Genomic DNA, 25,382 nt, shown 5'->3' with positions numbered 1-25,382 from the left:
GCAGACGTTTCCTCCTCTGGTAAAATGGTCCAGGGATGAGATTTAGGAGAGTTTTTACTTTTATGGCTCAGAGTTTCCTCAGTGAGGGTCTGAGGGTGTACAACCTGTCGCCTCAATGTGAGACGGCTTCAACACGTCACCAAGCAGATTAACAAGAGTGGTTTAATGCTGCTGCACATTCGATCGTTGCTCATTTTTTATAATCTGTGAGGGTGAAAGATTCAAGACATGACCAAATATAAAGAACAAGTAAAAGAGCAGAAAGCGCATGTTTACACTGGAAAAACTGAACTCTTATCAAGTGTTTTTGTCTTATTTTCAGTAGAAAAATGTCTTTCAGGGCTAATTTCAGCCACATTCACCTGACCAGTCCAAAAAATGTCTTACTTCAAGTTATTTAAAGATAAAAAATTAGGTCTGATTTGATTTGATTTGATTTGATTTGATTACCTCCGCCTGTTTGCCAGTAAACAACAAAACTCAAAAAGTAACAAACAGATCTTGATCAAATTTTCAGGAAATGTTCAAAATGGGATAAGGAAGAAGTGATTAAATTTTGGAGGTGATCCGGATCACCATCTGGATCCAGGACTTTTTTTTAAAGGATTCTTTATTATTGTGAGATAGGGCTGTTTTCACCATATGTGTATATAACTCCACCATAAATGGTCGGATTGCTTTGCAAAACAATACAAGACAAGGTCAGCATAATTTCTGACAGATGTAAAAGTACGATCCAGATCCTGGCAACATTCTGGATACTAAGATCTGGAATATGAAATATATACTGGGTCATCATCATTTTCAACACTGTCAGGAAACAAATTATCGTACAAACCTGCAACTAACACCAAATTGTAGCAGACAGTCTGCTGAAAGGGAGTATAACATTAAAGTCGGACCAAAGTGTTGGTGACAATCACGATATGCTTGGAGGAGATCAGAGCTTTTTTTATTCATTTATCTCAAACTTGCAGATTGGTAGAAAAATACAAGAACACAATTTGCCGCCTGAAGAGCAAAAATGTTACAATGATCCAGTTTCTTGTAATGAAGAAAAAGAACAGCCAAAGAAATAAATATATAAAATAAACATAAACATAACTGCATTGTTTGAGCATGGACAGAAGGAAGCTTAAAGCTTATACGAACCTGCGCCTATCTTTGAATCGCATAGTACATTGCATACTACAGTGAAAACTCTTTCACAGAGTAAATAACATCAATTAAACAAACAAAAAGGAATGTTTCTTCCCTCACATCTTCCTAAGAAGTGGTTGAGAACATTTGATGCGTAAAACACATAATATTAAATGATACATGTCCTCTGACAATTTGAGGAAAAAGAACAAAAACACATTTACCTCCTCACATTTTAACCTACCCATACTGTTCTTAAATTCTGTTCTGCAACTTGTTTAAAATTAAATTTCCTGCGCAAATAATACTCCCCATGTCTGCCTGAGAAAAATCCTGAGAAAGTTCTTTGGAAGTAATCCGTTCAATGCTGAGAGAAAAGTTATTTGTTTTAAGACATTATTTTAGTTTTAAGCAAATTTTCCAGCAAATTTTTCTGGTTCCATCAGCAGATTTTTCTAATTGTTACAAGCAATTCAAACTAGGGATGGGTACTGAATTAGATACTTTTATAGGTACCGACCGAATCCTGTCAAAAGTACCGTGTACCGATTCATGTACAGCCAAAAGGTACCATGTTTAGGTACCTAAGAAGCTGCAAACTCCGGTCAAAGAATATGAGACAATGCGGAAGTGCCGTTCAGAGGATATTAAGATCCCCCGAACCCCCCCAATCAGAGGCACAGCTCAGGGTCACGTGACCGACAGATGCCCTATGGCTGTAGGTGAAGCCCTTGCCACTACCAATATGGCCGCTATAGCCGATCTGCTTCACTTTCTGTTTCAGAAACAGACAGGGGACGTCAGGGAGACTACGTCCATGTTTTATACAGTCTATGGTACCTAAATGCCTCCTTGTGATTGTGAGGGAGTGGGAGAGAAGGCAATTTTCCATACTGGACATGAACACAGCATTGGAAGGTTATACGTTGAAGAATGAATATGCTAAGTTGAATTTTTTAAATATATTTTATTATCAAACAAATTGATATTTTCACCACATTACCAAAAATAAGTACAGAAAATTGGTACTGTTGATAACCGATACCAATTGCCAGGTACCAGGCATTGGTACTGTATCATTTCAAATGTGAAAGTTACCCATCCCTAATTCAGACCTCAGTTTTGTCTTTAAATAACTTGAAACATGACATTTTTCTGGACTGATCAGTTGAATGTGGCTCATATCAAGTATAACAAGACAATTTTTACTAAAATATGACAAAACACTTGATAAGATTTCAATTTTTTTGCCGTGTGTGAGAGGGGACAGTGAAGTGTGAGACAATGGGAGGATGGTCGTGTTTCTGGACTTTGTAGGAAACAAGCAGAGGTCAAGGTGGGACACATGATAAGAGGCACCGACTTAAAACAGGCGTCCACTGAGGATGAACCAGAGACTCTTCAACCATCGTTCACCCACAGCGACAGCTCATCATGATCCTCTTGGTGGTTATCGGCCTCCTGGGACAGATCTACGAGACTGCAGGTGTAGGTGAGTCTGACTCTTCTTGTTTTCTTTCTTTAACACAGATCTGAAGAAGATTACTCAGGCTCTTATTCCTTCATGTTTGGATTAATCTTTTCGTACCTGCTACAGCCAAAACTCCAAACACCTCCAGCTCATCCAGAAAAAGCTGCAGTGAGAATTTTAACAGGCGCTGGGCGTAGAGATAATATCACTCTTGTTTTAGTACAGCTGCTGTGCTGGCCCTCTGTAAATGTAAGAACAGGTTTTAAGATTTCACTGATAGCTTTAAGGGTTCGGCCCTTGCCTGTGTTGTCGACCTTTTAACTTTTTATGAGCTGCGGTGGGCCTGAGATCCTCCAGAGAGGCTGTTTTATTGGTTCCAGTCCAGACTCAAGACAAAAAGGGACTAAACACCCTGTCTTCTGGAGAGAGTCTGACACAGGTAAGAAGGCTCAACGATTTATAAAACACACCTTATAAAATGCTTTTTTAAAGGTGTGTTCTCCTGATATTGTTTAATTTTTACAGAACATCTGTAAGCATAAACATGTAAATGTTTGGGGACCAGGAGGGAACATATCCTCCACTTTCTTCCTTCTCTAAGCTTTTTCAGCATTCATATAAAACAAAGAGCAAATTCTGATTAAACCAAAATCACCTGCTCAAGAAAAACTGAGATAATGGTGTTTACAATGACTCTGAATTTTGCAATCAACCAAAAGCTACCCAATGGCTGTGATGTAAAAAAAACAAACTAGTGTCTGAAAAAGTGATTACCATCCTTTAACACAATGGGAATTCCTTGCCTTTCTGTGTATTAGAGGCTGTAGAAACAGCAACATTAACCACAGTTAAATAAAAGACAAAAATCTACAGTCTTTCTCAAAATCAGTCTGTAGTCCTACCGGTATAACATGAGGTTAAATGAGTCATAACTTTTTTACCAACAGGCTAAGATTGACAAACTTGGCTTATTTTATAAAAACAAGGCATCTAGAAATAACAAAACAAGCTTGAAGTGACAAAAAAATAATATTCCTCTTTAAAAACATGATTTTTTTAAATAAATGAAGAAAAAAACATATTTTTTCGAAGAAAAGTTTAAGGTGGGCCTGGGACCCTAGAGCCCACCCATGACGCCGCCCCTGATGCAAGGGACAACTACGCAACAGGAGATACTTCTGGTCAACTCAGCTCATTATGCTTCTCAACAGCCAATCAGAATTAAGAATTTACTGAAACCTTATTGGCCGAGTGGTTGAAGTATACACCCCATGTACAGACGTGAAAGGCTGTTTTCGAAACCACCGCTGCATGCTATATATAAGTGTAGTGTTGTTGTATGTACTGCTCAGGGGAGAATGGGGTTAGTTGTTACACTTTTTACATGGCTCATCAACAAAACGTCTTTCAGTTGTCATTTCTACATTAAGTTGAAGCTTGAGGTGTTGGCTTCAAATATGTATTCGTCTCACTTTTCATTAACAATCAAAAATCATATTCTTCAGTCTACATCTTTATAGCAACTTTGTGTCCACCCCTTGTTATACATCAAAACGTGCTAAAACACCACACAGTAATAGACATATGACAGCATGAAACACAACTTAGCTAGCTCATAAATTCTTTAGATAAGTCAGCTAGTAAATCTGTTAGATATGCTTAGTGATTTTTTGTGAACTTAAAGTTCGCTGTGAATCTGTGAACATAATGAGTTTCTGTGCTCGTAATATGTGACTGTGAGTTTTTGGTAAACATAATGACAAGTTTTTTTTTAAAAAATCTTTTGAAAAAAACAAGAGGCAGAACTAAATTAAAGTTTAATTATACCGACAAGTTGAAAAATACATTATGTAATGCATTGTAACTCAAAATGGACAGGTCACACATCTTTAGGTCAGCCTACTGCGTATAACCAAGGGGAAACATATAGTTTAAAAAAAAGAAGCCTATGCAGAAGTAAAACAAACAAACAAACAAGAAAACCCCAGACTTTTAAGCTAATTTCTTTATCAGTACATTATACAAGGGGCGATCTTTTTCTAATTTCACATTTTAGAGGATATTAGGATCATAAGTTTGTCCAATCAGAGACACAGCTTAGCTCACATGACTGACCCCATAGCTAGTAGAAAGGAAGCACAAAGTCTGCGTCATATCCAATATGGCTACCTCCGCGGATTGGCTTCATTTTTACTGAATCAGCAACAGACGGGTCACAGAGACCATGTTATTGTTTTACACAGTCCATGTTTTTAAAATATTCATATACACTTGACAATTATACCTAAAGAAATTGTGACGACCTATCCTGGAAATTCTTGCTAGCGTCAAGGCTAACAACCATTGAACAAGTTAGCTAGCTAATAACAATCTAAGCTAAAGCTTTCCTTTCACACTTTTTAAGAGGAGCATTTATTTCGTTACGAACCCATTGTGTGAAAGCCTAGAGCTATCTTATTCTAGAAAAGCATATGTATATACCACAATTTGGAAGACTGCACCCTCTGGTGGTTAGATATAATAAGTCAGACATGTAAGAAAAACTTCAAAACTAGAAAAACTGCTTCTGTATCATCAACTTATGGTTTGATAAAAGGTTAAAAGTGTTTTTATGGACGTTTTTTTACTTAGAAGAAATGAAAAGTTGTTGAGTGTTGTAATATTGTAGTTGTAATACCAACACTGCCCTTTAGGGGGCAGTAATGTATCTAAAAGTAAGAGCAAACCACCATTAACAGAAAAAGAAGATAAACATTAGCGCTGTGTATTGTGAGAAACAGTACGACTAGCGTGACATTTTAGCTTTAGCTTACTGAAGATGTATCCCTATTTAACATGCTATTAGCTACAAACTACTTTCAAAAACAGGCGTTGTCCTCTCTCCTGGTTCCTTGCTGCATGTTTCCCCAAATCCCTACTAAGCAACACCCCGTGCCCCCCCGCCATATGATAAGTTGAAAAATAGAGGTTTTACACAGACCACACATGTGGTACAGGCTTTATTCAGTTGTTCGTTGTTGGTTTTTCTTTTTCATAATATTTGTGCAGCATTACAGCACATCTTGAATTCTGCAGGCTCAGTGCTTTTACAGAACAGATTTATTATGATGAACTATAAGGTTGTGCACTGTTTGCTGTGAGTCTGCATCTTCATCAGTGCAGATGAGAGTCAGACTGTGGCCAGGCTCGGCTCCACATTCCCTTAACAGCCAAATTAAGTTATTCAAGCCCCATCTGGAAGATTTAACGCTCCCATTAGCATACACCAGCATGAGTCAGCTATGTCCTCTGCCCCTTCTGTGCTGCTCCAGCAAACAGTTGGTCAGTCGTACGTCTCCAGCCTGGGTCGTTTAGGCTGTCACTGGGCCAAGCTTGGGAATTGATCCCTCTGCTTTTATTGGAGCAGCAGGTAGTAAGAAGATGAACCGTGCCTTAATGAATGGAGAGGGAAAATGAGGATGACTTCATCTCAGTCACAAAATCTGGTCTATTCATACAGTTTCAGAGCTTTTCATCACTGAGGTAACCAGCTCGTATACAAGCCTGATCAGCAGCAGGGGATGTGGACTGTGCTGTTTGAGCGCTTTGAGACCTGAGCAGCTGGTTTGATGTGGTTATCCTTCATGATGCTTTTGCTACTAAGAGTGAATAAGGTATCTTTATAAACCAATTTACAGTCAACATCCTCAAAATGCACATTTTGGTAACATAAGCTGGGTGTAGCTCTATTCATTCAGACGAGCTAGCGTTCTTTAAACAAAAAATTCAAGCTGTAAGCAGCAGCATAAAAATTTTAGATTGTTCAGAGCTCAGTTGTCAGAAACGATACAAGAGGTGTTTTTAGATCTTGCTAAGTGGTGACTCTTAGCCGAACATGTCAGTGATGGTCAGCTGAGAGTCACCATTTAACTGAGTCACAATTTACATTGAAACACCAGCGACACCTGTGGCCGTGTTATTAAATGTGTCTTCTTTACGCTGGAAAAAATGGAAATCTTATCAAGTGTTTTTGTCTTATTTTCAGTAGAAAATGTCTTTTTAGACCTAAAATGGGCCAAATTCACCTGACTAGTCCATAAAAATGTCTTGTTTCAAGTTATTTAAAGACAAAATTGAGGTCTGAATTGCATAAAACAAGTTTAAAAAAAAATGGAACGAGAGTAAAGTTTCTTGTATTAAGACATTATTCTAATTTCAAGCATGTTCTTGTAAATTTCTCTTGTCCCATTGGCAGATTTTTTTCACTTGTTACAAGCAATTCAGACATCCTTTTGGTCTTCAAACAACTTGAAACAAGACATTTTTCTGGACTGGCCAGATGAATGTGGCTCAAATTAAGCTTAAAAAATTTAAGCTTTTCTACTGTAAATAAGAAAAACACTTGATGAGATTTCAGTTTTTGCTGTGTTAAGAGGTGGCAAAAGTTGAGAAACAATTTATCTTTTAAAAAAGTGCCAAAAACTGCAGTTCCTCAAACGGCCACTTGAGGCTGGACCCAAAAGTGGGTCAATTTCTACTAGAATCCATATTAAAGTGCTCAACTTTAGAGAGGGATTAAATAGCTTTGTGAAATTATTGTTTTTTGGACTAATATCGTGTAAAATAAGCAACAAAAAAAAAAAAATCACCAAAATAAAATTCTCACCTCATAATTTTTTTTTTAATAATAAAACTAGCTGACTGCTAGGTGTCACTGTTGCTAATTAATCTAACTTTCTAACTGAGCCTTTCAATTATTTTACAACACAAATAGTGAAGCTTGTTATACACTGCAAAAAAAACTGAAATCTTGTTAAGTGTTTTTGTTTTATTTTAAGTAAAAATTGCTGTTTAATAATTGATTAAACTGCCAATTGTTTGATTGGCAGATTTTTTTTCTACTTGTCACAAGGAATTCAGACCATATTTTTGTTTTTTAATAACTTGAAAAAGACATTTTTCTGGACTGGTCGGGTAAATGTGGCTCATATTAAGTCTAAAAAGATATTTTTTGCTGAAAATAAGTCAAAAAGACTTGATAAGATATCAGTTTCTGCCGTGTTAACAGGTGGTAAAAGCTGAGAAAAGGAATGTAGCTTTTAAAAAAGTGCCAAACCTGCAGTTCCTCAAATAACCACTTGAGGCTGTACCCAAAAGTGGGTCAGTTCCCAGTAGAACCCATAATTCACCTGACTTTATAACTGAGCCTTTCAATTATTTTACAACAAAATGAAGCTTGTTAAACACTGCAAAAAACTGAAATCTTAAGTGTTTTTTTTGTTTCATTTTAAGTAGAGATTGCCTTATTTCGATCGATTGAACTGCTAATTGTTCCATTGGCAGATTTTTTTCTACTTGTTACAAGGAATTCAGACCTCACTTTTGTCTTTTAATGACTTGAAAAAGTTTGTTTCCAACTTGAAAATGACATTTTTCTAGTCTGGTCAGGTGAATGTGGCTCATATTAAGTCTAAAAATACATTTTTCTACTGATAATAAGAGAAAAACACTTGATAAGAAACCTTTCTCCTGTATCTATCATCATTCATTAATCTACACTCTCTATTATGCAGGTAACGTGTCTGCAGTGTACTCTGCTCGTTAGCTTTTTCAGTGTTTGTTATACATCGATTCCTTTAGGTTAGCCTGAGCATGGGAGTCTGGATATTTGTTTTTTCCCTGCAGAGGAAACAAAAGCTGTGATGAGGCAATCAGCTCTGCTAAATCTTTATTTGATTATAGAAGAGACCCTACAGCATCAATGTTGATTCAAGGTAATATCATCATTATCTGTGAGAAAGGTGCAGCTTCCTGCTCCATGGAGAGGCACTTTAATCTCTGGATCCATACAGGCCACTTGGACAAACTTGTTACCATGAAGAAAACCCTCAGACCATCAGGATAAACTGTAACAGAGTCAATTCTAATTCTGCTAAAAGCCAACAAGCCATCCACAACAGGCCCTTTATTCGACGGCCTCTGTCAGCGGTGACTCCTTTCACTTCTGCCGCCTCTGCAGAATCAGGAGAACAACTGAACAAGCAGAGTAAACTAAGTGCAGCTAAACAATCAATATTCTTTTCTCCTTTCATGCCCTCTCAACAGTGTAATTAAGAAGCAGGCGTAAAACAAAGGGGGGAGACGTGAGGGATGACGGGAGCGGGCAAAGTGGGCACGAGTGAGAGTTTGAGTTAATCACTGAGAATCTGCAGGGATGAAGGAACAGCAGGGGGGTGATCCGCGCGCAGTGACGGATCTTCACTAGCAGGATAGAGCCGTGATATCTGACAGCTGACAGCTGACAGCTAGCGTCAAGGATTAACAGGAGCAGGAAGTGACACTACAACCCAACCAGAGGCTTTCTGTTTGGTTACACTGGTCAGTTTGACAGACGGTACACTCTGGAAATCAAAAAGAGGCCAAGGCCAAAAATAACCTGAATGTACCTCAGTTCATAGAGGTCAAGTTCAGGTAAAGTTGAAGGGAACATGTGTATGTACCCTGATCTGGCTTTAGAGTGGGCAATAACTGAAATACAAGAAAGTCAGCTTAACTTTAGATTTAGGGTAGGAGCACCATGGATTTAGGGTTCAAATGGCTAAAAATGGCTAAAAATGAACATTAACTGACTTTAATGAAGTTTCTTGCAAAGCTGTGTCAGTTCTTGCTTCTTAACGTGTAAATCTCAAAGTAAGTGGGATTCCTGTTTATTCCCTGTGGTATTTTATTTTACGTGTGTGCGTCTTGGCAAAAGAAATGCTGTAGAGCAAAATGGTTTGGGAAGGCAATCAGTCATTGGACAGAAAACATCAACAACTCTGGGGTACAGTTGGATTTCCCCACCAAAAATGTCTATCTACACTTCAAAAAACAGAAATCTTTTCAAGTGTTTTTCTCTTATTTTCAGTACAAAATGTCTTTTTAGACTTTATATGAGCCACATTCAACTGACCGGTCAAAAAAATGTCTTATTTCAAATTATGTAAGTCCAAAATGAGGCTCGAATTGCTTGTGACCAGTTAAACAAAAAATCAAGCAATTGGGTTACTTAGAGACAAAATGAGGTCTGAATTGCTTCTAACAAGTAAAAAAAAATATCTGCCAATGTACCAAGAGAAAAGTTACTTTTGTAAGACATTATTTGAGTTTAAAGCAAACTTTCTAGTTTTTTTTTTCTTGTTTGATTGGCATTTTTTTTTAACTTGTTTCAAGCAATTCAGACCTTATTTTGTCTTTAAATAACTTGAAACAAGACATTTTTCTGGACTGATAATTTGAGTTTAGCTCAATTTAAGTAAAATAGGACAGTTTATTTTGGATACAACAAAACACTTGATAAGATTTTAGTTTTTTTGCAGTGTATAACAAGCTTCACTATTTGTGTAGTAAAATAATCAAAAGGCTTGGTTAGAAAGTTAGGTGAATTATCAACAGTGACACCTAGCAGTCAGCTAGTTGTACAATATAAAGAATTTTGAGGTGAGAATTTTATTTTTCCCTCACAGTTGGAAAGGATAGTAAAACATGATATTGAGTCCAAAACCAATAATTTCACAAAGCTATTTAATCCTGCTCTAAAGTTGAGCACTTTAACATGGGTTCTATTGGGAAGGGACCTACTTTTGGGTCCAGCCTCAAGTGGCTGTTTGAAGAACTGCAGTTTTTGGCACTTTTTTAAATGCTACATTTGTTTCTTAGCTTTTATCACCTGGAAACTGAAATCTCATCAAGTGTTTTTGTCTTATATATTCAGTAGAAAATGTCTTATTAAAATAAATATGTGCCACATTCAACTGACCAGAAAAACGTCCGGTTTCAGGTTACTTATAGACAAAAATGAGGTCTGAACTGCTTATAACAGTTAAAAAAATCTGCCAATGCACCACGAGGAAAATTACTTGTATTAAGACATTATTCCAGTTTTTAAGTTTTCTTGTTCCATTGGCATTTTTTTACTTGTTACAGCAATTCAGACCTCACTTTGTTAAATGACTTGAAATAAGACATCTTTCTGGACTGGTCAGTTGAATATCCCTCAAATCAAATATAATAAGACACATTTTATTTAAAACAAGACAAAAACACTGGATAAGAGTTCAATATTTTGCAGTGTAAAGGTAGGGTCTGTATGATTTTTTATTACTTGTTAGTAAACGCAACACTCAAACTGGGCTCCTCCTCCTTGGCTCAGTGCCAGCGGCAGCCCACACCCACAGCCTCCGACCATGACTACATGAACACACTCACTCGCCCAGCAACCACCTGTAGCATCATGTTACCACGTGCATCTGACTTAGCATGATAGCACAAGCTAATCCCAGGTACCTGACTCATTCCTGGTTAGCAGAAAGCTAACTCATGTCGCTCTTCATCTTGTGCTGCTCTCCAATTTCCTAAAATGGAGTGAAAGTTGAGCCAAGCTTCATCCTCGTTTAGGAAAATTTTTTATCTGTTTGGTGTTTCATTTCATTTTGGTTGTGTTTGCTTTCATCAACAGTAAAGTCATTGGTCACGCTGTGATTGGCTGGGGTAACCATGGCTACTATCCACCCAGAAACTTTTATTTTCTAGGAAAATCCAACAGACTCTACCTTTAACACCCACATGTAACCTTGTTCACGGCTGTTCTTGCCTCCTCTCTCGTCTCTCAGCTCTCGACCCCTGCTCGGCCTACATCAGCCTGAATGAGCCCTGGAGGAACACAGAGTACCACCTGAACCAGTCGTCCGGCGTCCCTCTGTGTGACAGCCACGTGTCTGGAGAATGGTACCGCTTCACTGGCATGGCCGGGGACGCCATGCCCACCTTCTGCATCTCAGAGAATCACTGTGGCACCCACGCTCCCATATGGCTGAAAGGCAGCCATCCCCAGCTCCATGAGGGCATCGTTACCCAGCCCGCCTGCGCCAGCTTTAATGGAAACTGCTGCCATTGGAACGCCACTGTGGACGTGAAGGCCTGCGCTGGGGGATACTTTGTGTATCGCCTGCCCAGACCCTCAGTTTGTTTCCATGTTTACTGCGGCCGTGAGTGGGAAAGTCGTACTTTTAAAATCCTATTCGAGCTCGTTATGCCCCTGCAAACATATCTTCATTCAGATTTTAGAGCTAAAATGATTTTTTCATGTGTTTGGTGCAGATTTCTACGACATCTGTGATGAGCCAGACTGTTCAGGTCCAAGATGTCCAAAATCTGACTGTCTCTGTGGAGCTGGCGCTGTCCTGGGACCGGACAAACAGATATGCCTGGGTAAGGAGGAAGGATGGGTGATTAAGGAGGAAACGTGTGAGACAGACAGGCAGGAAATGCTTTCTGAAAACGATAAGAGAGATCAGTCAGAGTGGATTTGCATTGTTTTCACTCTTTGTCTTGATGCGTTCACATTTGTAGATAATCTGTTTTTATGTAAATCTTTGTCAAACACTCATGTGTGACACACAGAGACCAGGAAAGACATCAAAATCCAACAAGTGATTTGTTTCTTCTTTTATTCAAACAAAATGTCTTTCATCATCGTCTGAGTCGTGTTGCTGCGCGTTTGTTCATGACGAGGCTTTCACTGTCAGCAGTAGTTGGACTGGGAAAATAAAAGGTCTAATAGATCACATTAACTTTGTCATTAAACAGGAGCAGAACAGTAGTTTTCAGTTTAGTGTTTTGCAAAGGGCAGGGAAAACATAAAATATGCAAATGTAGCTTTAAATGTAACCTTTTAAAGCTTTTAGCTGTAAGTCAAACTCCATTAGCTGCTTTTTCTTGACATTTATATAAGTTTGCTTTGCATGTGTGCTTCTTCAACTGTTTCACTAACAGCTTGACTCTTTAAGCTTTCAGTGAATTACTTTTGGCTCGACGTTTTCACTTTTCTCAGCATTTAAGAGACGGCAGTTATCAAAAAAAGTTTTCAGAGTTTTAAGGGCCACACTGCAAAAACTGGAAACTTATCAAGTGTTTTTGTCTTATTTTCAGTAGAAAATTCCTTTTTAGACTCAATATGAGCCAAATTCACATGACCAATCCGGAAAAATGTCTTGTTTAAAGTTATTTAAGGACAAAAATGAGGTTTGAATTGCTCGTAACCAGTAAAAAAAAATCTGCCAATGGAACAAGAGAAAAGTTACTTGTATTAAGACATTGTTCTAGTCTCAAGGAAATTTTCGAGCAATTTTTCCTTGTTCCATTGGCAGATTTTTTTACTGGTTACATGTGATTCAAACCTCATTTTTGTACTCTGATAACTTGAAACAAGACATTTTTCTGGATTGAAAAGTTGAAAGTGGCTCATATCCAGTATAATAAGAATTTTTACTTAAAAAAAGACAAAAACACTTGATAAGATTTCAGTTTTTTGCAGTGCAAGGGAGGGGGGTGAAAACCCATCTCCTATAGACGAGGCGCCACTCAATCCCTGCTACATCATCACCTTTAGATGCTCACTGGCTGTTGTAGACACAGCAACTGTTTCTTCTCCTCCAAAGCGAACAAATTTTTACAAAGTGATGATAAACTGATGCCAGATTAGGGCGACACACTCACAGCAAACAGACTTCACTGCCATGGACTACATTGCATGAGTGATAAGACAGCTGAGCTATGACAAGCTAATGTTAAGCTAACGTTACAGAATTCAGAAGCTATATTAAGTAGCTTCAGAATTCTGTAACATTCACTCATCATTTCTTTTGTAGCTAATTCAGCTCCCAAATACAGCTTAGCTGTCTAATCATTCAGCTTGAAGTGAAGTCGCCACAAAACTGCTCCCCCTGGTGGCTGGCTGCAGTATAGGTTAAAAAATCCATCTCCCCAGTCATTCCAGATGGGCTGTGGTCAAACTTTAAAAAATTAATACACCTGGTAGAAATGTTTCTCACGTCTGATTCTTGTGGTGATTTGAAGATATCATTTGGCTGCCTTGTATTTAGGTCCTCTTTTTTTCTGAAAAGTTTAATTTTCATCAGTTATACAAGGTTAAAAACAAAGTTTCATGGTTTAGCGATGATTGACAGCTGCTGTTCTTGTGTATTTTTTTCGGGGATTGTAAAATACGCTGTAAACGCTGTTCATGAAATGCAGTTCATTGGCTTTGAATCGATGCCCTGGTCTGACATTGGTGTAGCTGTGATTAGCTGTCTCTATAGCAGCATTAGCTAGTTCGTTGTAACCAGTTTTGGGTGAATTACTTTAAAAAAGTAACTGAATAAGTGACAGAATCACTCCTTCATGAATCAATTAGTCACCAGGGAAAATAATTATTGGATTACTTTTAGGAAAATCCTTCAATTTTGCCAAAGAAGTCCGTTTTTGAGCAGGTTTTGCTCTGGGACGTAATGTTCACATGTCTGTTTTTGCCTTTTTCATCTATGTTGTTGAAGTGGTGTCTGTTTACTTCCATCTTGAAAACACCAGTTTTAACCCCACAGACCGCTCCGGACTCGCTCATATTAAATCTGCAGCTCCTGTCCTGTGTCTGTTTGAGTGATCCAGGTCAGATAGACCTGCCAACTCTCCTGATTTAGGAGGATTTTTCCGCTTTTTAACCCTGTCTCTGACTCCACTCACGATTTGTAATTTCTGCAGATTAACCACTTATTTTTTTTAAACCTGCCCCTGTCATCCCTAATTTTTTTTCAAGTTGTCTCCTTGTGCTTTACATTCAAACCATAGACTGTATACAGAGTGGACAGCGTGGCTCTGCCATTTATCATTCTACGGTTTTGAAGCCAAACTACCCCCGTCTGAGGCGCAGCCATTGAGGCAGTTTGGAGCCAGAGTCTGTGCAGTAGAGAGGATGAGGGATTCTGGGAGAATGGAGTGGAGTGGAGAGTGGAGCTGGGTGACAAAAAGAATAATTATTTTGTTTCTTTAGAGATGAAACTTCTTGACTCTACCTCCTGACATATTTTACAATCCCCGAAAAAAATAAATGAGAACGGCAGCTGTCAATCATCATTAAACGTTATGTAAAGCCTCGTTTTTAACCTCGTATAACTAATGAAAATGAAACTTTTCAGAAAAAAGAGGACTTGGGTACGAGACAGCCAAATGATATCTTCAAATCACCACAACAATCAGACGTGAGAAACATTTCTACCAGGTGTATTAATTTTTTAAACTTTGACCACAGCCCATCTGGAATGACTGGGGAGATGGATTTTTTTGACCTATACTGCAGCCAGCCACCAGGGGGAGCAGTTTTTGTGGAGACCTCACTTCGAGCTGAGCAAGCGGACGTCCATTTTTTTTTAACGGTCTATGATTCAAACCTAGAAAAGCATCCCCCCTCTCCCTGGAGTTGGTTTGATCCAAAGACGCTGCATGAGATCCTCTCTGACTGAGGTCACACAGACACACACAGGTAGCTGTGTGAAGTTTGTTGCTGAAAAGTTGACTTCAGCATCAGCTCTTTGTTAAAGACGTGTCAACATGATTGCTCTCATCATTACTTATGTTACTGACTCTTTTCTCCGCATTTTATTAACAGCTCCTCTCTAAGCTCCTAGAAGGAAATCCACAGAGGAGTGTTTAATTAGTGATGAAGATAGAAAAATATGTATTTAACGATGATTTTATACATATTTTGCTGTTAAATAGTCGATTCAGAACAACATGATGGGCAGTAGTTGTTGTCAGTCACCCAAAGTAAGCTTTTGTTGTTTTATAAAATCCATTTTTTTTAAGTTTATCTAATAATGAAGCTATTTTGTGATCACCTCATCTCAAAGACATTTTTTCTTCACATTCTGAGTTTAAAAGCATCAGATTTGGCAGGAAGAGCTAAAAAGTGGAAGAAGTATTACAATATTTGATGGATTGTCTTTGGTTTTTGCTGACTCCATTTCAGAGGAGTTGGAAGTAAGAGTGTGAGTGTGTGGTGCGCTGGAAGGTACGCCTAATGATGGGTGACAGATATGCAGCGGGATCCCAGCCGCCCTGAAACCGTCCATTATCTCGTTTTTCACCCATCAGCTCGACTTCTTCATTTCTTCCTCCTGTCACTCCAACTTTTGTCCCTCCTTTTTATTTGTGCCTCAGTATTTCTTTACAGGTCCTCTCAGTGATATAAACACACTTTTACAGGCCTTTAAAGTCACTTTATCATCCTGCTCCCTGGAAGTTTTAAGTGGATTACCACCAGGTTATAAACTCCACCCATCCTGTGCTTAGTCGATTAAAAACAAGACTCCTCTGATGATAAAACTGACCCAGGTGTGCTGTGTGTGTCACCATCAGATGTGAACGAGTGTGAGAAAGAGAACGGAGGCTGTGCTGAGGTGTGTGTGAACACCAAAGGCTCCAGGCGCTGTGAGTGTGGCCCCGGCCGCGTGCTGGATGAGGACGGACACAACTGCAGAGGTAAAGCAGAGCTGTGATATTCATGAGATTCAGCGGACGGAGTCAGAGAGATGATTACAGCAGAGGAACTGACGGTGGGCTTCGTGTTTCCCAGAGATAGCTGGCTGTCATGTCAACAATGGAGGCTGCAGTCACGGCTGCTCCTCGCTGCCAGACTCCTATCAGTGCAGCTGTCCGAGAGGGCTGGAGCTGGGAGAGGACAAGCGCACATGTCAGGGTGTGTATCTGTTTGACTGTGTGTGTGTCCTGTGTGTCTGCAACCTTTACTTTTATCGGAGCCATTTTGCCTCAGCTCACCTGGATTAAAGTCATTCAGGAGTCACAAAATCGACTTTTTCTTCACTTCTTCTACTTTATCCTATCTTCAATTTTTTTTTTTTTTTTTTTTAATGTTCACAAAAATACAAATAAGTGCTTTAATTTCAATATCTATTTTTTTTTTAAAAGTTAATAAAAAATAAATATAAATAATAAAATATTATAAAAAAACAACAAAATGAATAAAATATAAAAATTGGGAAATACAAAAATTTGCAAAAATGTAGAAAAAAATCAGATATTTGTAAGTTTGCAGAAATTGATAGAGAAATTTCAGAAAAAAAAGAAAATTAAAAAGAATTTTTAAAGAAAATCCAAAAAATCCCCAAATTTTAAATTTTTCTATAAATTTGCAAAAAAAAAAAAAAAAAAAAAAAAAAAAAAAAAAATTAAAAATGTGCTCAAATTTCAAATTTTCAAAGAGTAATATAATGCCTAACTGATTGTTTTTATGTTGTTTGCTTATTTCTTGCCACAAATTCAGCAGGTATGTTGCAAAAATGCAGAAAAAAATCTATTTGCAAGTTTGCAGAAATTAAATAAAGAATTTTAGGAAATGTGCAAAAAAAAAAAAAAAAAGAAGAAGAAGAAATTTCAAAAATTTCCCAAATTTTGAAATATAAAAAGATTTGCAAAAAAGAAGAAAGAAAGAAAGAAAGAAAGAAAGAAAGAAAGAAAGAAAGGAAACAGAAATTTTGAAAAATTCGCTAAAATTTAAAATTTAGAAAGAATATTTGAACTTGGTAATGTATCAACAATATTGCTCAACTGATTATTTTCATGTTCTTTGCTAATTTCCTTCCACACATTTAGTATGTTACTTAAGCCAGCATGTTGGCAGTTAAATGAATCCATCCACACAGAATTAAAATCTGTATTTTCTTCCAGATGAGTCTTTTTGTAGATGTAGTTATCTTCCCAGGGCTGTAAAACTTGAGGTTAGCCACAGGTGCATGGAAAGTTGGTGGGCTGTTGATGTTGTAGGAGGTGAAGTAGAGTGGTGGCAGGCTTTATTGACAGATGGGATGAAGATTTAGTTCAACTAAATGTTAACACAGGATTTTATTTAGTGTCAGCGTTTTTAACCATCAATACCCTCTGTAAGAAAAATGAAAAATTCAAGAATATTTTTTTAAAGCTACAAGGAGCCACTGCAGAGGAGTCAAAGAGCTGCAGGTTGCTGGCAAGGCAAGCTCAGGATAGCTCTGAAATGATCTTAATCGTTGCACTGTAAGGTCGTTTAATTCAAACCCTTTTTCACTCTTTAAAACATTTCGTTTAAAAAATAAGAAAAGCCCAAATTAAATGCGCAGTTTTCTGACTGTTACCTCAGTCTTTTCTGACAATGCACATCCTCAATCCATGATTATTCCAAGGATGACTCAGGCTGAAGATTATCTCTCTGATTTCCTTTAATTGCGTATTATGTAATATGTCAAAAAGTAGAGGAGGTCTTTAAGAGTTTTTGTGAATGTGACGTCCAGAAATTATATAACAGACCCAAACTATCAGTCTAAAACCTTTTCAGATTTAAAGTTAAAGTCATTAAATTCTTAAATCAACCGAACCGCACGTGCTGAAATCAGGCTGATAGTTTGAAAGTGTAATCTACAAATAATTGGTTATTTTTCATCTGAATGTACCTTTAAATCCAGGCTGACGTCTTTAAATGTCAAAGTTTGAGTTTCCTGACAGAAGAAAGTCAGAGTCGTTCAGCGTGCTTTGACATTAAACAAAAATAAAAAGCAAATATTCCACAGAGACAGTGTTTGCTCCATCATTTAGAGCAAATATTTACCAAATCAAATCAGTTTTGAAAACACACCTTGGGGTAAAAATAACAGTTTTCTTTCTGTTTTATCTTTCTCTGCTGCCTCTGTATCTTCAGATGATTAATCTGATCACATGACCGTGGTGATACAGTTTTTCATCCTGTCTGTGTTTTATTTCATGTGCCATCCTCTGGGACCAAACTCGCTCATTGTTTCCTCGTCCTCCTTTATTCCAGTGCCAGTCCAGTGTGATTCCAGCTCCATTGTTGTTTCCGTTCCCAAGGACCTTGTTGGAGGCCTGGAGCTGACTCTGTCCAACACGTCCTGCAGAGGCGTCTCCAACGGGACGCACATCAACCTCAGCTTCAGCCTCAAGACCTGCGGCACCGTGGTGGAGGTGAGGGTCGTCGTTATATCGCTGTACTGAGAGCTGATGGCCTTAAATTTACACATCTACTGTCTGAGTTTGGCCCTGTCCAGCTCCAACTGTCCACAGCAGACCGGTGCTAAACACAGACCAAGACAAGGTCATGATCCTGTTTGATGAAATTTGGAGCCATCTGTTCTTTCCTGCAACACGTCTGCAGGAATGAAGGCATCAAAATTAGCAAAGGCTCCTCGCAAATTTTTCTTGTTCCATTGGCAGATTTTCTTACTTGTTACAAGCAATTCAGACCTCATTTTTGTCTTTGAAGAACTTGAAACATGACATTTTTCTTGACTTAGCAGTTGAATGTGGCTCATGTCAAGTATAAAAAGACAATTTTTATTTAAAATAAGACAAAAACACTTGATAAGGTTTCAGTTTTTTGCAGTGCAGGGTTGCTCCATGTATCTGTCTGCACCTGTTGGCATCAATCATGTAGCTCTTTGATAACCTGTTGTAATCTGTATTCTTTAGTCAACTTGTCATTTTCAGCACTCAGAACATTTTGCTGGTTTAATTTCATTCATAAATCAATCCTTCACCCGCTGTCAACCCACTTTACCTTTTAAAGTACACCTATTGATGTGACTCTGATGTAAGGGGTCCGTTGAAGCAGAAACGTTTTTAAAAAATTGCTTGAAGTTTCTGTTGAGCTGTCTGTGATTTCATGTCCACGCCGTTGACCCTCAGGTGACCAATGATAAGATCGTGGGGACCAACCTGGTGACTGGCCTCCCCCGCAGCAGCCCAGGCAGCAGCCGAGACGTGATCGTCCGCACCAGTAAGTTGGTTCTCCCCGTCACCTGTGAGTTCCCCAGAGAGTACCAGGTGTCCGACGGGTACCAGGCCAGTCTGCGCAGCTCAGCCCTGGAGCTGGAGGGCCATAGCGAGGGGGTCTTCCCCTTCGCTCTGGAGCTCTTCAAGAGCTCTGAGTTCACCGAGCCGTACCGCACCCCGCCTCAGCTCCGCCTGCACGACTCCCTGTTCTTCGGGGTGGAGCCGAAGGACAGGGTGGAGGGTCTGTCCGCTCTGGTGGAGAACTGCTTCGCAACACCAGGACCCAAAGCTGACCAGGGCCTGAAGTATTACCTGATCAGAGACGGGTAAGATACAACAAACAGCTGCTGACCACAATTTATACATTTTTTAAAATTTAGGTTTCTATTTTTTTTTTCTTAACAATCTAAAGTCAACAGGATTAATAAAGAGTCAAGTTGCGTTAAAGTAGTATGGCAACCGTTGGGAAAGTTTGGATCACACAGACTTAAATGAAAAAGTCCAGATTCAATAAGAAGAAGTTTACGATCTAAAAGGTAAAGTTGTAGTTTGATTCTTTCTCCGTACAGACTCCTTTGCTTCCATCTCTAGCCTCAAACCATAGACATTTTATACACTTAGTAAATCCCTGCATCACACATAAGAGCCATGGACAGATATTGATTTTTTTTTAACTTTGCAAATTAATTCAATTTAAATTTTTGGAATTTTTGCAAAGTTTTGAAATTTATTTTTTTCTTTTATTTTTTCTTATTCCTTTTTTTTTTTTTTTTTTTCTAGACTTCACTTTTTTGTATTCCTGGGAATTTCCAAATGTTTGAATTTTATTTATTTATTATTGTTATTAAAAAAAAACAAAAAAAAAAAACATTTTTTGCAAAGTTTTGTTCCTCCCAAATTTTTCTGAATTTTATTTCAATTGTTTTTTTTAATTGTTGCAATATTTGGGGAAAACAAATTGTACATTTTTTTTAAATAAAAAGGGTATTGATAACTAAAGACACTGACACTAAATAAAATCTTTCTTTCTGTCTTTTTTTTTTTTTTTTTTTGCAAATTTTCCAAAATTCCTTTTTTAGTTTCTGCAAAGTTACAAATATTTGATTTTGTCCTACATTTTTTGCAATTGTTTTGTATTTCCCAATTTGTATTTCATCTTATTTTATTTGAAAAAAAGAAAAACAAGTTTGTGCAAACTTTTCAAATTTCAAAGATTTTAACATTTTTGCACATTTTTGCCATTTAATTTTTTTTTTATTCTAATGAATAGAATTTAGAGCACTTTATTGTGAAGATAAAGTAGATATGGTGGCTCTGGAATGACTTTAATCCAGGTGAGCTGAGGCAAAATGGCTCATATGAAATTAAAGGTTGCAGACTCCTGCTCTGGACCAAAATATCTAAGAATATAGAAACACTGAAAGAAAACTCACAAATATACATTTTTCTGCAATTTTATAAAAGTTTCATTTGCTGAATCTGAATCTGCCCTGACTAGTTCTTGAAACTTCTTCAATCGCAGACAAAAGTTTGCTTCATCAGCACTTCCGCCTCAAACCATCAGTTTATGTCGTGCAGAATACCTTCAGTAAATCCATCTTTGTGCTCAGCAGCTCTTGGGAACTCTGCAACAAAATATTTACACATTCAATGAGTGCGCTCATGTTTCCTATAAAAGATTCATAGAATATTTGTGAAACCGACGGCCTGTTTACTCACGAGTACTCATTTGTAGCAGCTGTACGACAACTGTACCAAAAACAAGATTTTTCAAAACAAGAATTACAAACCGGCAGTGTGTACTCACAGATCAAACCTCGGCTCTGTGTGGAGAGATTTGGTTGTAAGGATTGAGAGGTCTGCGTCTGTGTGTTTGTTTCTCTCATTACAAAAGTAGGAACCAGACTTTTTGTTCCTGCTGCTGCGATGTGTAAACTTTGAAATACTCAGGGATCAAACTTCTGCTTGTTTTGTGAAACTAAATGTTTGGATTTGAGTGGATTGCTGTGCACTGGTGGCTAATCCATCTCTGTATTGAAATCTTTAGTAGTTTGAGCTCCAGAAACAACATTCAGCTCCACTGTGAGGAAACCAGAAATTGGCCGAACTGTCACTTTAAAGCTGCTGTGAGAAGGATCTGTTTTAATGTAACTGCAGCGCCACCTTCTGGCCTGGAGTCTCACACACACTGTTGTAAAGATGTGACTTTTAACCAGACGTTTGTTTGTTTTGGAACAAGTTGTCTTTGTTCAAGTCTACTTTTTACCGGATACACCACAACGAGGTAAGGTATTTATCAGTACAGTTATGTAGCTCTGTTGTTTGAAATGTGACAACAAGCTAACGTAAGTTTGTACCGTACGTCAGTAGCTGGCTATATGTAGCGCTACAAGCAGCCCGGTGCTACGACGTATCCGTAGGCTAACGTGACAACAAGTTAACTATCATACAGTTGTTTAGCAGCAGTCCATATGTACCGGATGTGTACTCATTGCGTTGTGTGATGAATCAGGCAAACACTTGAAATCTCTGGCACCAACTCGTCCCATGAGCAGCTAAAATAGAACAACAACAAATATATAAAAAAGAGCTATCTGCTAATTGCTACACCACAAAGTTCGTCCATATTCAAGCCGGAAAATACAGCACACGGTAAGGGTAACGATTGTAAACACAGCATTACAACCACTGAAAACCCCCAAAACAAAACCAGAGTCCCTTTTTTTAAACATTTTAAACACAGAAACATGAAATTTACTCAAAAAAAAACAAAAAAAAACAAATTCATAAAAGAAATTTAACAGAACTAATAACTCAGCAACTTACCATGAGGACGGCTACATACAGATTTGTAAGGACACCTGGGCTGCATCACCCAAGTCTGCACGGACGCCAATAGAGGGCGCTGACCCCACATTAGCTCCCTGTGGATACACATACCCACACAAACAAGACACAAACACCACATGAAACAAAACAAAGACATCTCATAAGACAAGATGACAAGTGGAATCTTACTCCACTACACATAGACTCTCAAGTTTGAACAGACCACTACAGAATAACTGCCAGGACTACGATGATGTGCTTTCCCCCCAATTTGACTCGTTAACGATTTTTGAGGTGCCGATTTGATCTGAATTACTATTCCTCAGTAGTTCAGATTTTTATCTTTTTTTAGCTTTACTTTTATTAACACCAGACCAGGTGAAAAAGTTGAATGATGAAGTCTACAGACTTTATCAGGAGCCATGTTTTCCCAAAAATGCACATCACATGTGAGTCAGTTTTTAAGATTTATTCAGGGGATCTGACATCACAACCTTTTCCAAATCCCAGGTTATAATCAAAGACTAAAATGAAGGATTTAAATTTGAAAAACCCACAAAATCATGATTCAAAATTGTAAGAAAAAAATAACATGAAACTACGATACATCGATTTTTTTTCCACACCACTAATAACTGCTGCATGTGGGTTGGAATGAACATTATCATAAAAAGTTTAACCCTTTCAGCCTTTAGCTTGTGTTTTAGCCTTTAGCCTGTTTTTTTTTTTACTACTCTTTAGTGTGTTTTTTTTTTTTGCCTTCAGCCCATGTTTTAGCCTTTAGCTTGTGTTTTAGCCTTTAGCCCATGTTTAAGCCCTTAGCTAGTTATTTAGCCTTCAGCTTGTGTTTTAGCCTGTAGCCTGTTTTTTAACCTTAAGCCTATGTTTTAGCCTTTAGCTTGTGTTTTAGCTTTTAGCCCATGTTTTAGCCCCTAGCTTGTTAATGAGCCTTCAGCTTTTGTTTTAGCCTGTAGCCTGTTTTTCTGAGTCTTTAGCCTGTTTTTTTAACCTTAAGCCTAGGTTTTAGCCTTTAGCTTGTGTTTTAGCCTTTAGCTCGTGCTCTATCTCTCTCCTGTTTATCTTTCTTCTTCTCTTCTGTTATTTTTCTGTCTGACAGTTAGGCTCCAGTGTCCACCATCACTACAAAATTAATTACAGGAATTGTTTCTAGCAGAGAAAAACACAGATCTATCTTCTCACAACTAAACTTTATCAAACAGGCGCGGTGTTGTCATAGAGACTTAAACGTGCCGCAAATCAACCCGGCCCTGGGAAGCAATGACATAGCATTTCAGAATAACCTCTATTGATGCTGATAATCTCATTTTAAAGCGTGGGTTAGGATCAGGCATCTATCTATCACTTAGAAACTCCTCACGGACTTTAAAGAGTGCTGCTAACTGACACTTCAGGATGATAACTTCTTGTCGTCACTGTCTCATTAATCCCATTCAGCGCCTCCACATCCAGAGGCCTCATTACAAACATCAGCTGCATCAGAGCCAGCTGTTTCCACGCCACCCCATCATCAGCTGCTTGGCAGTTACAGGACAGGAAATCTCTACCCCTCTGCTGAAACGTCGAATGAAAAATGCCACTGGCCTCTCTCCGATTAATGTGGAAAGAAGACAAGAATATTCTGAGCAGGAAAATCGAAGCTTTGAACCGCCTTATTATGCGAAGAGCACTCACTCTTGCCAAACGGTTTCACCTCTGAAATCAGAGTGAGATTTTCTTTCACTGCTGCACAGACACCACGAGGCAAGTCTGAAATCTATTTCTGTGGATTTCCGACTTGAGATACAAGTGTTTGAGAAGCGTGGGGCAGCTAACCTCGATGAAGTGGGTTGTTAGAAGTATACATGGATCGCTGAGCGCTGTGTTAAGATACCGACAGCCTGCGTGACTCTATTTCTGGTTTTGGCCTTGCTTTCAGGTGCATCTCTGATGAAACGGTGACTCAATACTCATCAAAGGACCAGCTCTCCAAGCACTACCAGGTCCCTGTCTTCAAGTTCATTGGCAAGGACAACCGAGTGAGTAAAGAGGCATGCTGGGAGCCAGCTGGCGAGTGTGTGTGGGCTTCCGTACTGTAAAGACTGACTATACGCTGTGATGATGATCTCTGGCTCTTCTCCTTTTACAGCAAGTCTTCCTGCACTGCCAGGTGCTGGTGTGTGGAGCAGGAGACTCCCGCTGCGCTCAGCGCTGTCGAGGACGTGTCCGTAGAGAGGTTGGGACCCGGGAGCCGCAGGAGCAGCACACGCTGAGCGGAGGCCCCATCTTCATCCTGCCTGAGCCGTGATGCTAACAGAAAACCACTGACACCAGGAGGAGAAGTCAGCAGCTGTTATTATGAACACATTATCTCTGCAGAGCAACATCTCTACTAACACCAGCAGATCCAGCTTTTTTAATCATTAGCCACAGATACCATATTATCACCTTTAAGTTATTTGCATGTTTATTTATTAATCAGTGTATCATTGTTTAAAGGATGGAAATAAAAGAACCAAAGTATCTGCAGGGATTCTTGTTGCTAAACACCAAGAGGATTATCAATGATACAATGACATTACGTTTATATTTTAATAAATGTAAAAATCAGAAACTCATGTGCAGCCACAGTAGGTGGGATGGAGTTTGATCACTTTGTCACTTTCTTCTATGAGGGTCAGCATAGATCAGGGGTCTGCTATCTTTACTTTCATCGGAGCCATTTTGCCTCGGCTCACCTGGATTAAAGTTATTTAGGAGCCAAAAAATCTACTTTATCTCCACAAAAATAAATAAATAAAAAAAAAAAGTACAAATTCAAGACATGCAAAAATCTGGTGAATAATTATCCAAACCAGACGATTTTTTGTGTTTATAAAATTGTACATGTGATGTCTTTTATTTATTTATTTTTTTAATAAAAAAATAAATAAATTCATACATTTGCAAATATATTTTTAAATGAAAAAATCATAATTTCATTAATTTTCAAAATTTGTGACATTTGAATAAGTTGCAAAATTTTCCAAAATATATAGAATAAAATTGAAAGAAAGCAAAAATCTGCCAAAAAGTCATAAATTTGAAAAAATAAATACATTTGCTGCATTCTAAAAATTTTACAAATAAAAAAAACATTGTTTTTTTTTAAAAAGGAATTTAAAAAATGTAAAAAAAAATGCAGATCTTAAAAAAAATTAAAATGTAATTAAATAATTAAAGAAATCTTTGAAAAAAAAACGATTTCTTTATTTAATTAAAATGCCCCCCCCAAAAAAAAAATAAAAAAAATCACAATGTTCTAAAGAATTTGAAAGCT

General features: G+C 38.1%; 1 protein-coding gene across 1 annotated transcript; it reads left to right on the top strand.

Annotated features, from left to right (window-relative positions):
* Nucleotides 1–2,503: 2,503 nt before the first annotated feature.
* Nucleotides 2,504–24,488, top strand: oit3 (oncoprotein induced transcript 3). The gene is made up of 9 exons (XM_074676340.1): nucleotides 2,504–2,632; nucleotides 11,242–11,616; nucleotides 11,729–11,839; nucleotides 15,821–15,943; nucleotides 16,038–16,160; nucleotides 18,270–18,430; nucleotides 19,151–19,563; nucleotides 24,003–24,102; nucleotides 24,213–24,488. Exons 1-9 carry the CDS (start codon nucleotides 2,575–2,577, stop codon nucleotides 24,369–24,371), a joined length of 1,623 nt encoding a protein of 540 aa, XP_074532441.1. The 5' UTR covers nucleotides 2,504–2,574; the 3' UTR covers nucleotides 24,372–24,488.
* The last annotated feature ends 894 nt before the right edge of the window (nucleotides 24,489–25,382 follow it).

This window comes from Halichoeres trimaculatus, unplaced genomic scaffold (assembly GCF_033239565.1).
Source record: "Halichoeres trimaculatus isolate MK-OKI-2021-1 unplaced genomic scaffold, fHalTri1.1 fHalTri1_scaffold_8, whole genome shotgun sequence".
Classification (NCBI taxonomy): domain Eukaryota; kingdom Metazoa; phylum Chordata; class Actinopteri; order Labriformes; family Labridae; genus Halichoeres; species Halichoeres trimaculatus.
Note: the sequence above shows the minus strand (reverse complement) of the source record. Positions and strands in the feature narration are given on the sequence as shown.

What these genes read in the sequence shown, in the direction of transcription:
- oit3 (XM_074676340.1), top strand. Translation starts at nt 2,575, where the DNA reads ATGATCCTCTTGGTGGTTATCGGCCTCCTGGGACAGATCTACGAGACT. An exon ending in CCTGCGGCACCGTGGTGGAG is followed by an intron (nt 18,431 to 19,150) that starts GTGAGGGTCGTC and finishes GTTGACCCTCAG; the next exon opens with GTGACCAATGATAAGATCGT. An exon ending in TATTACCTGATCAGAGACGG is followed by an intron (nt 19,564 to 24,002) that starts GTAAGATACAAC and finishes CCTTGCTTTCAG; the next exon opens with GTGCATCTCTGATGAAACGG.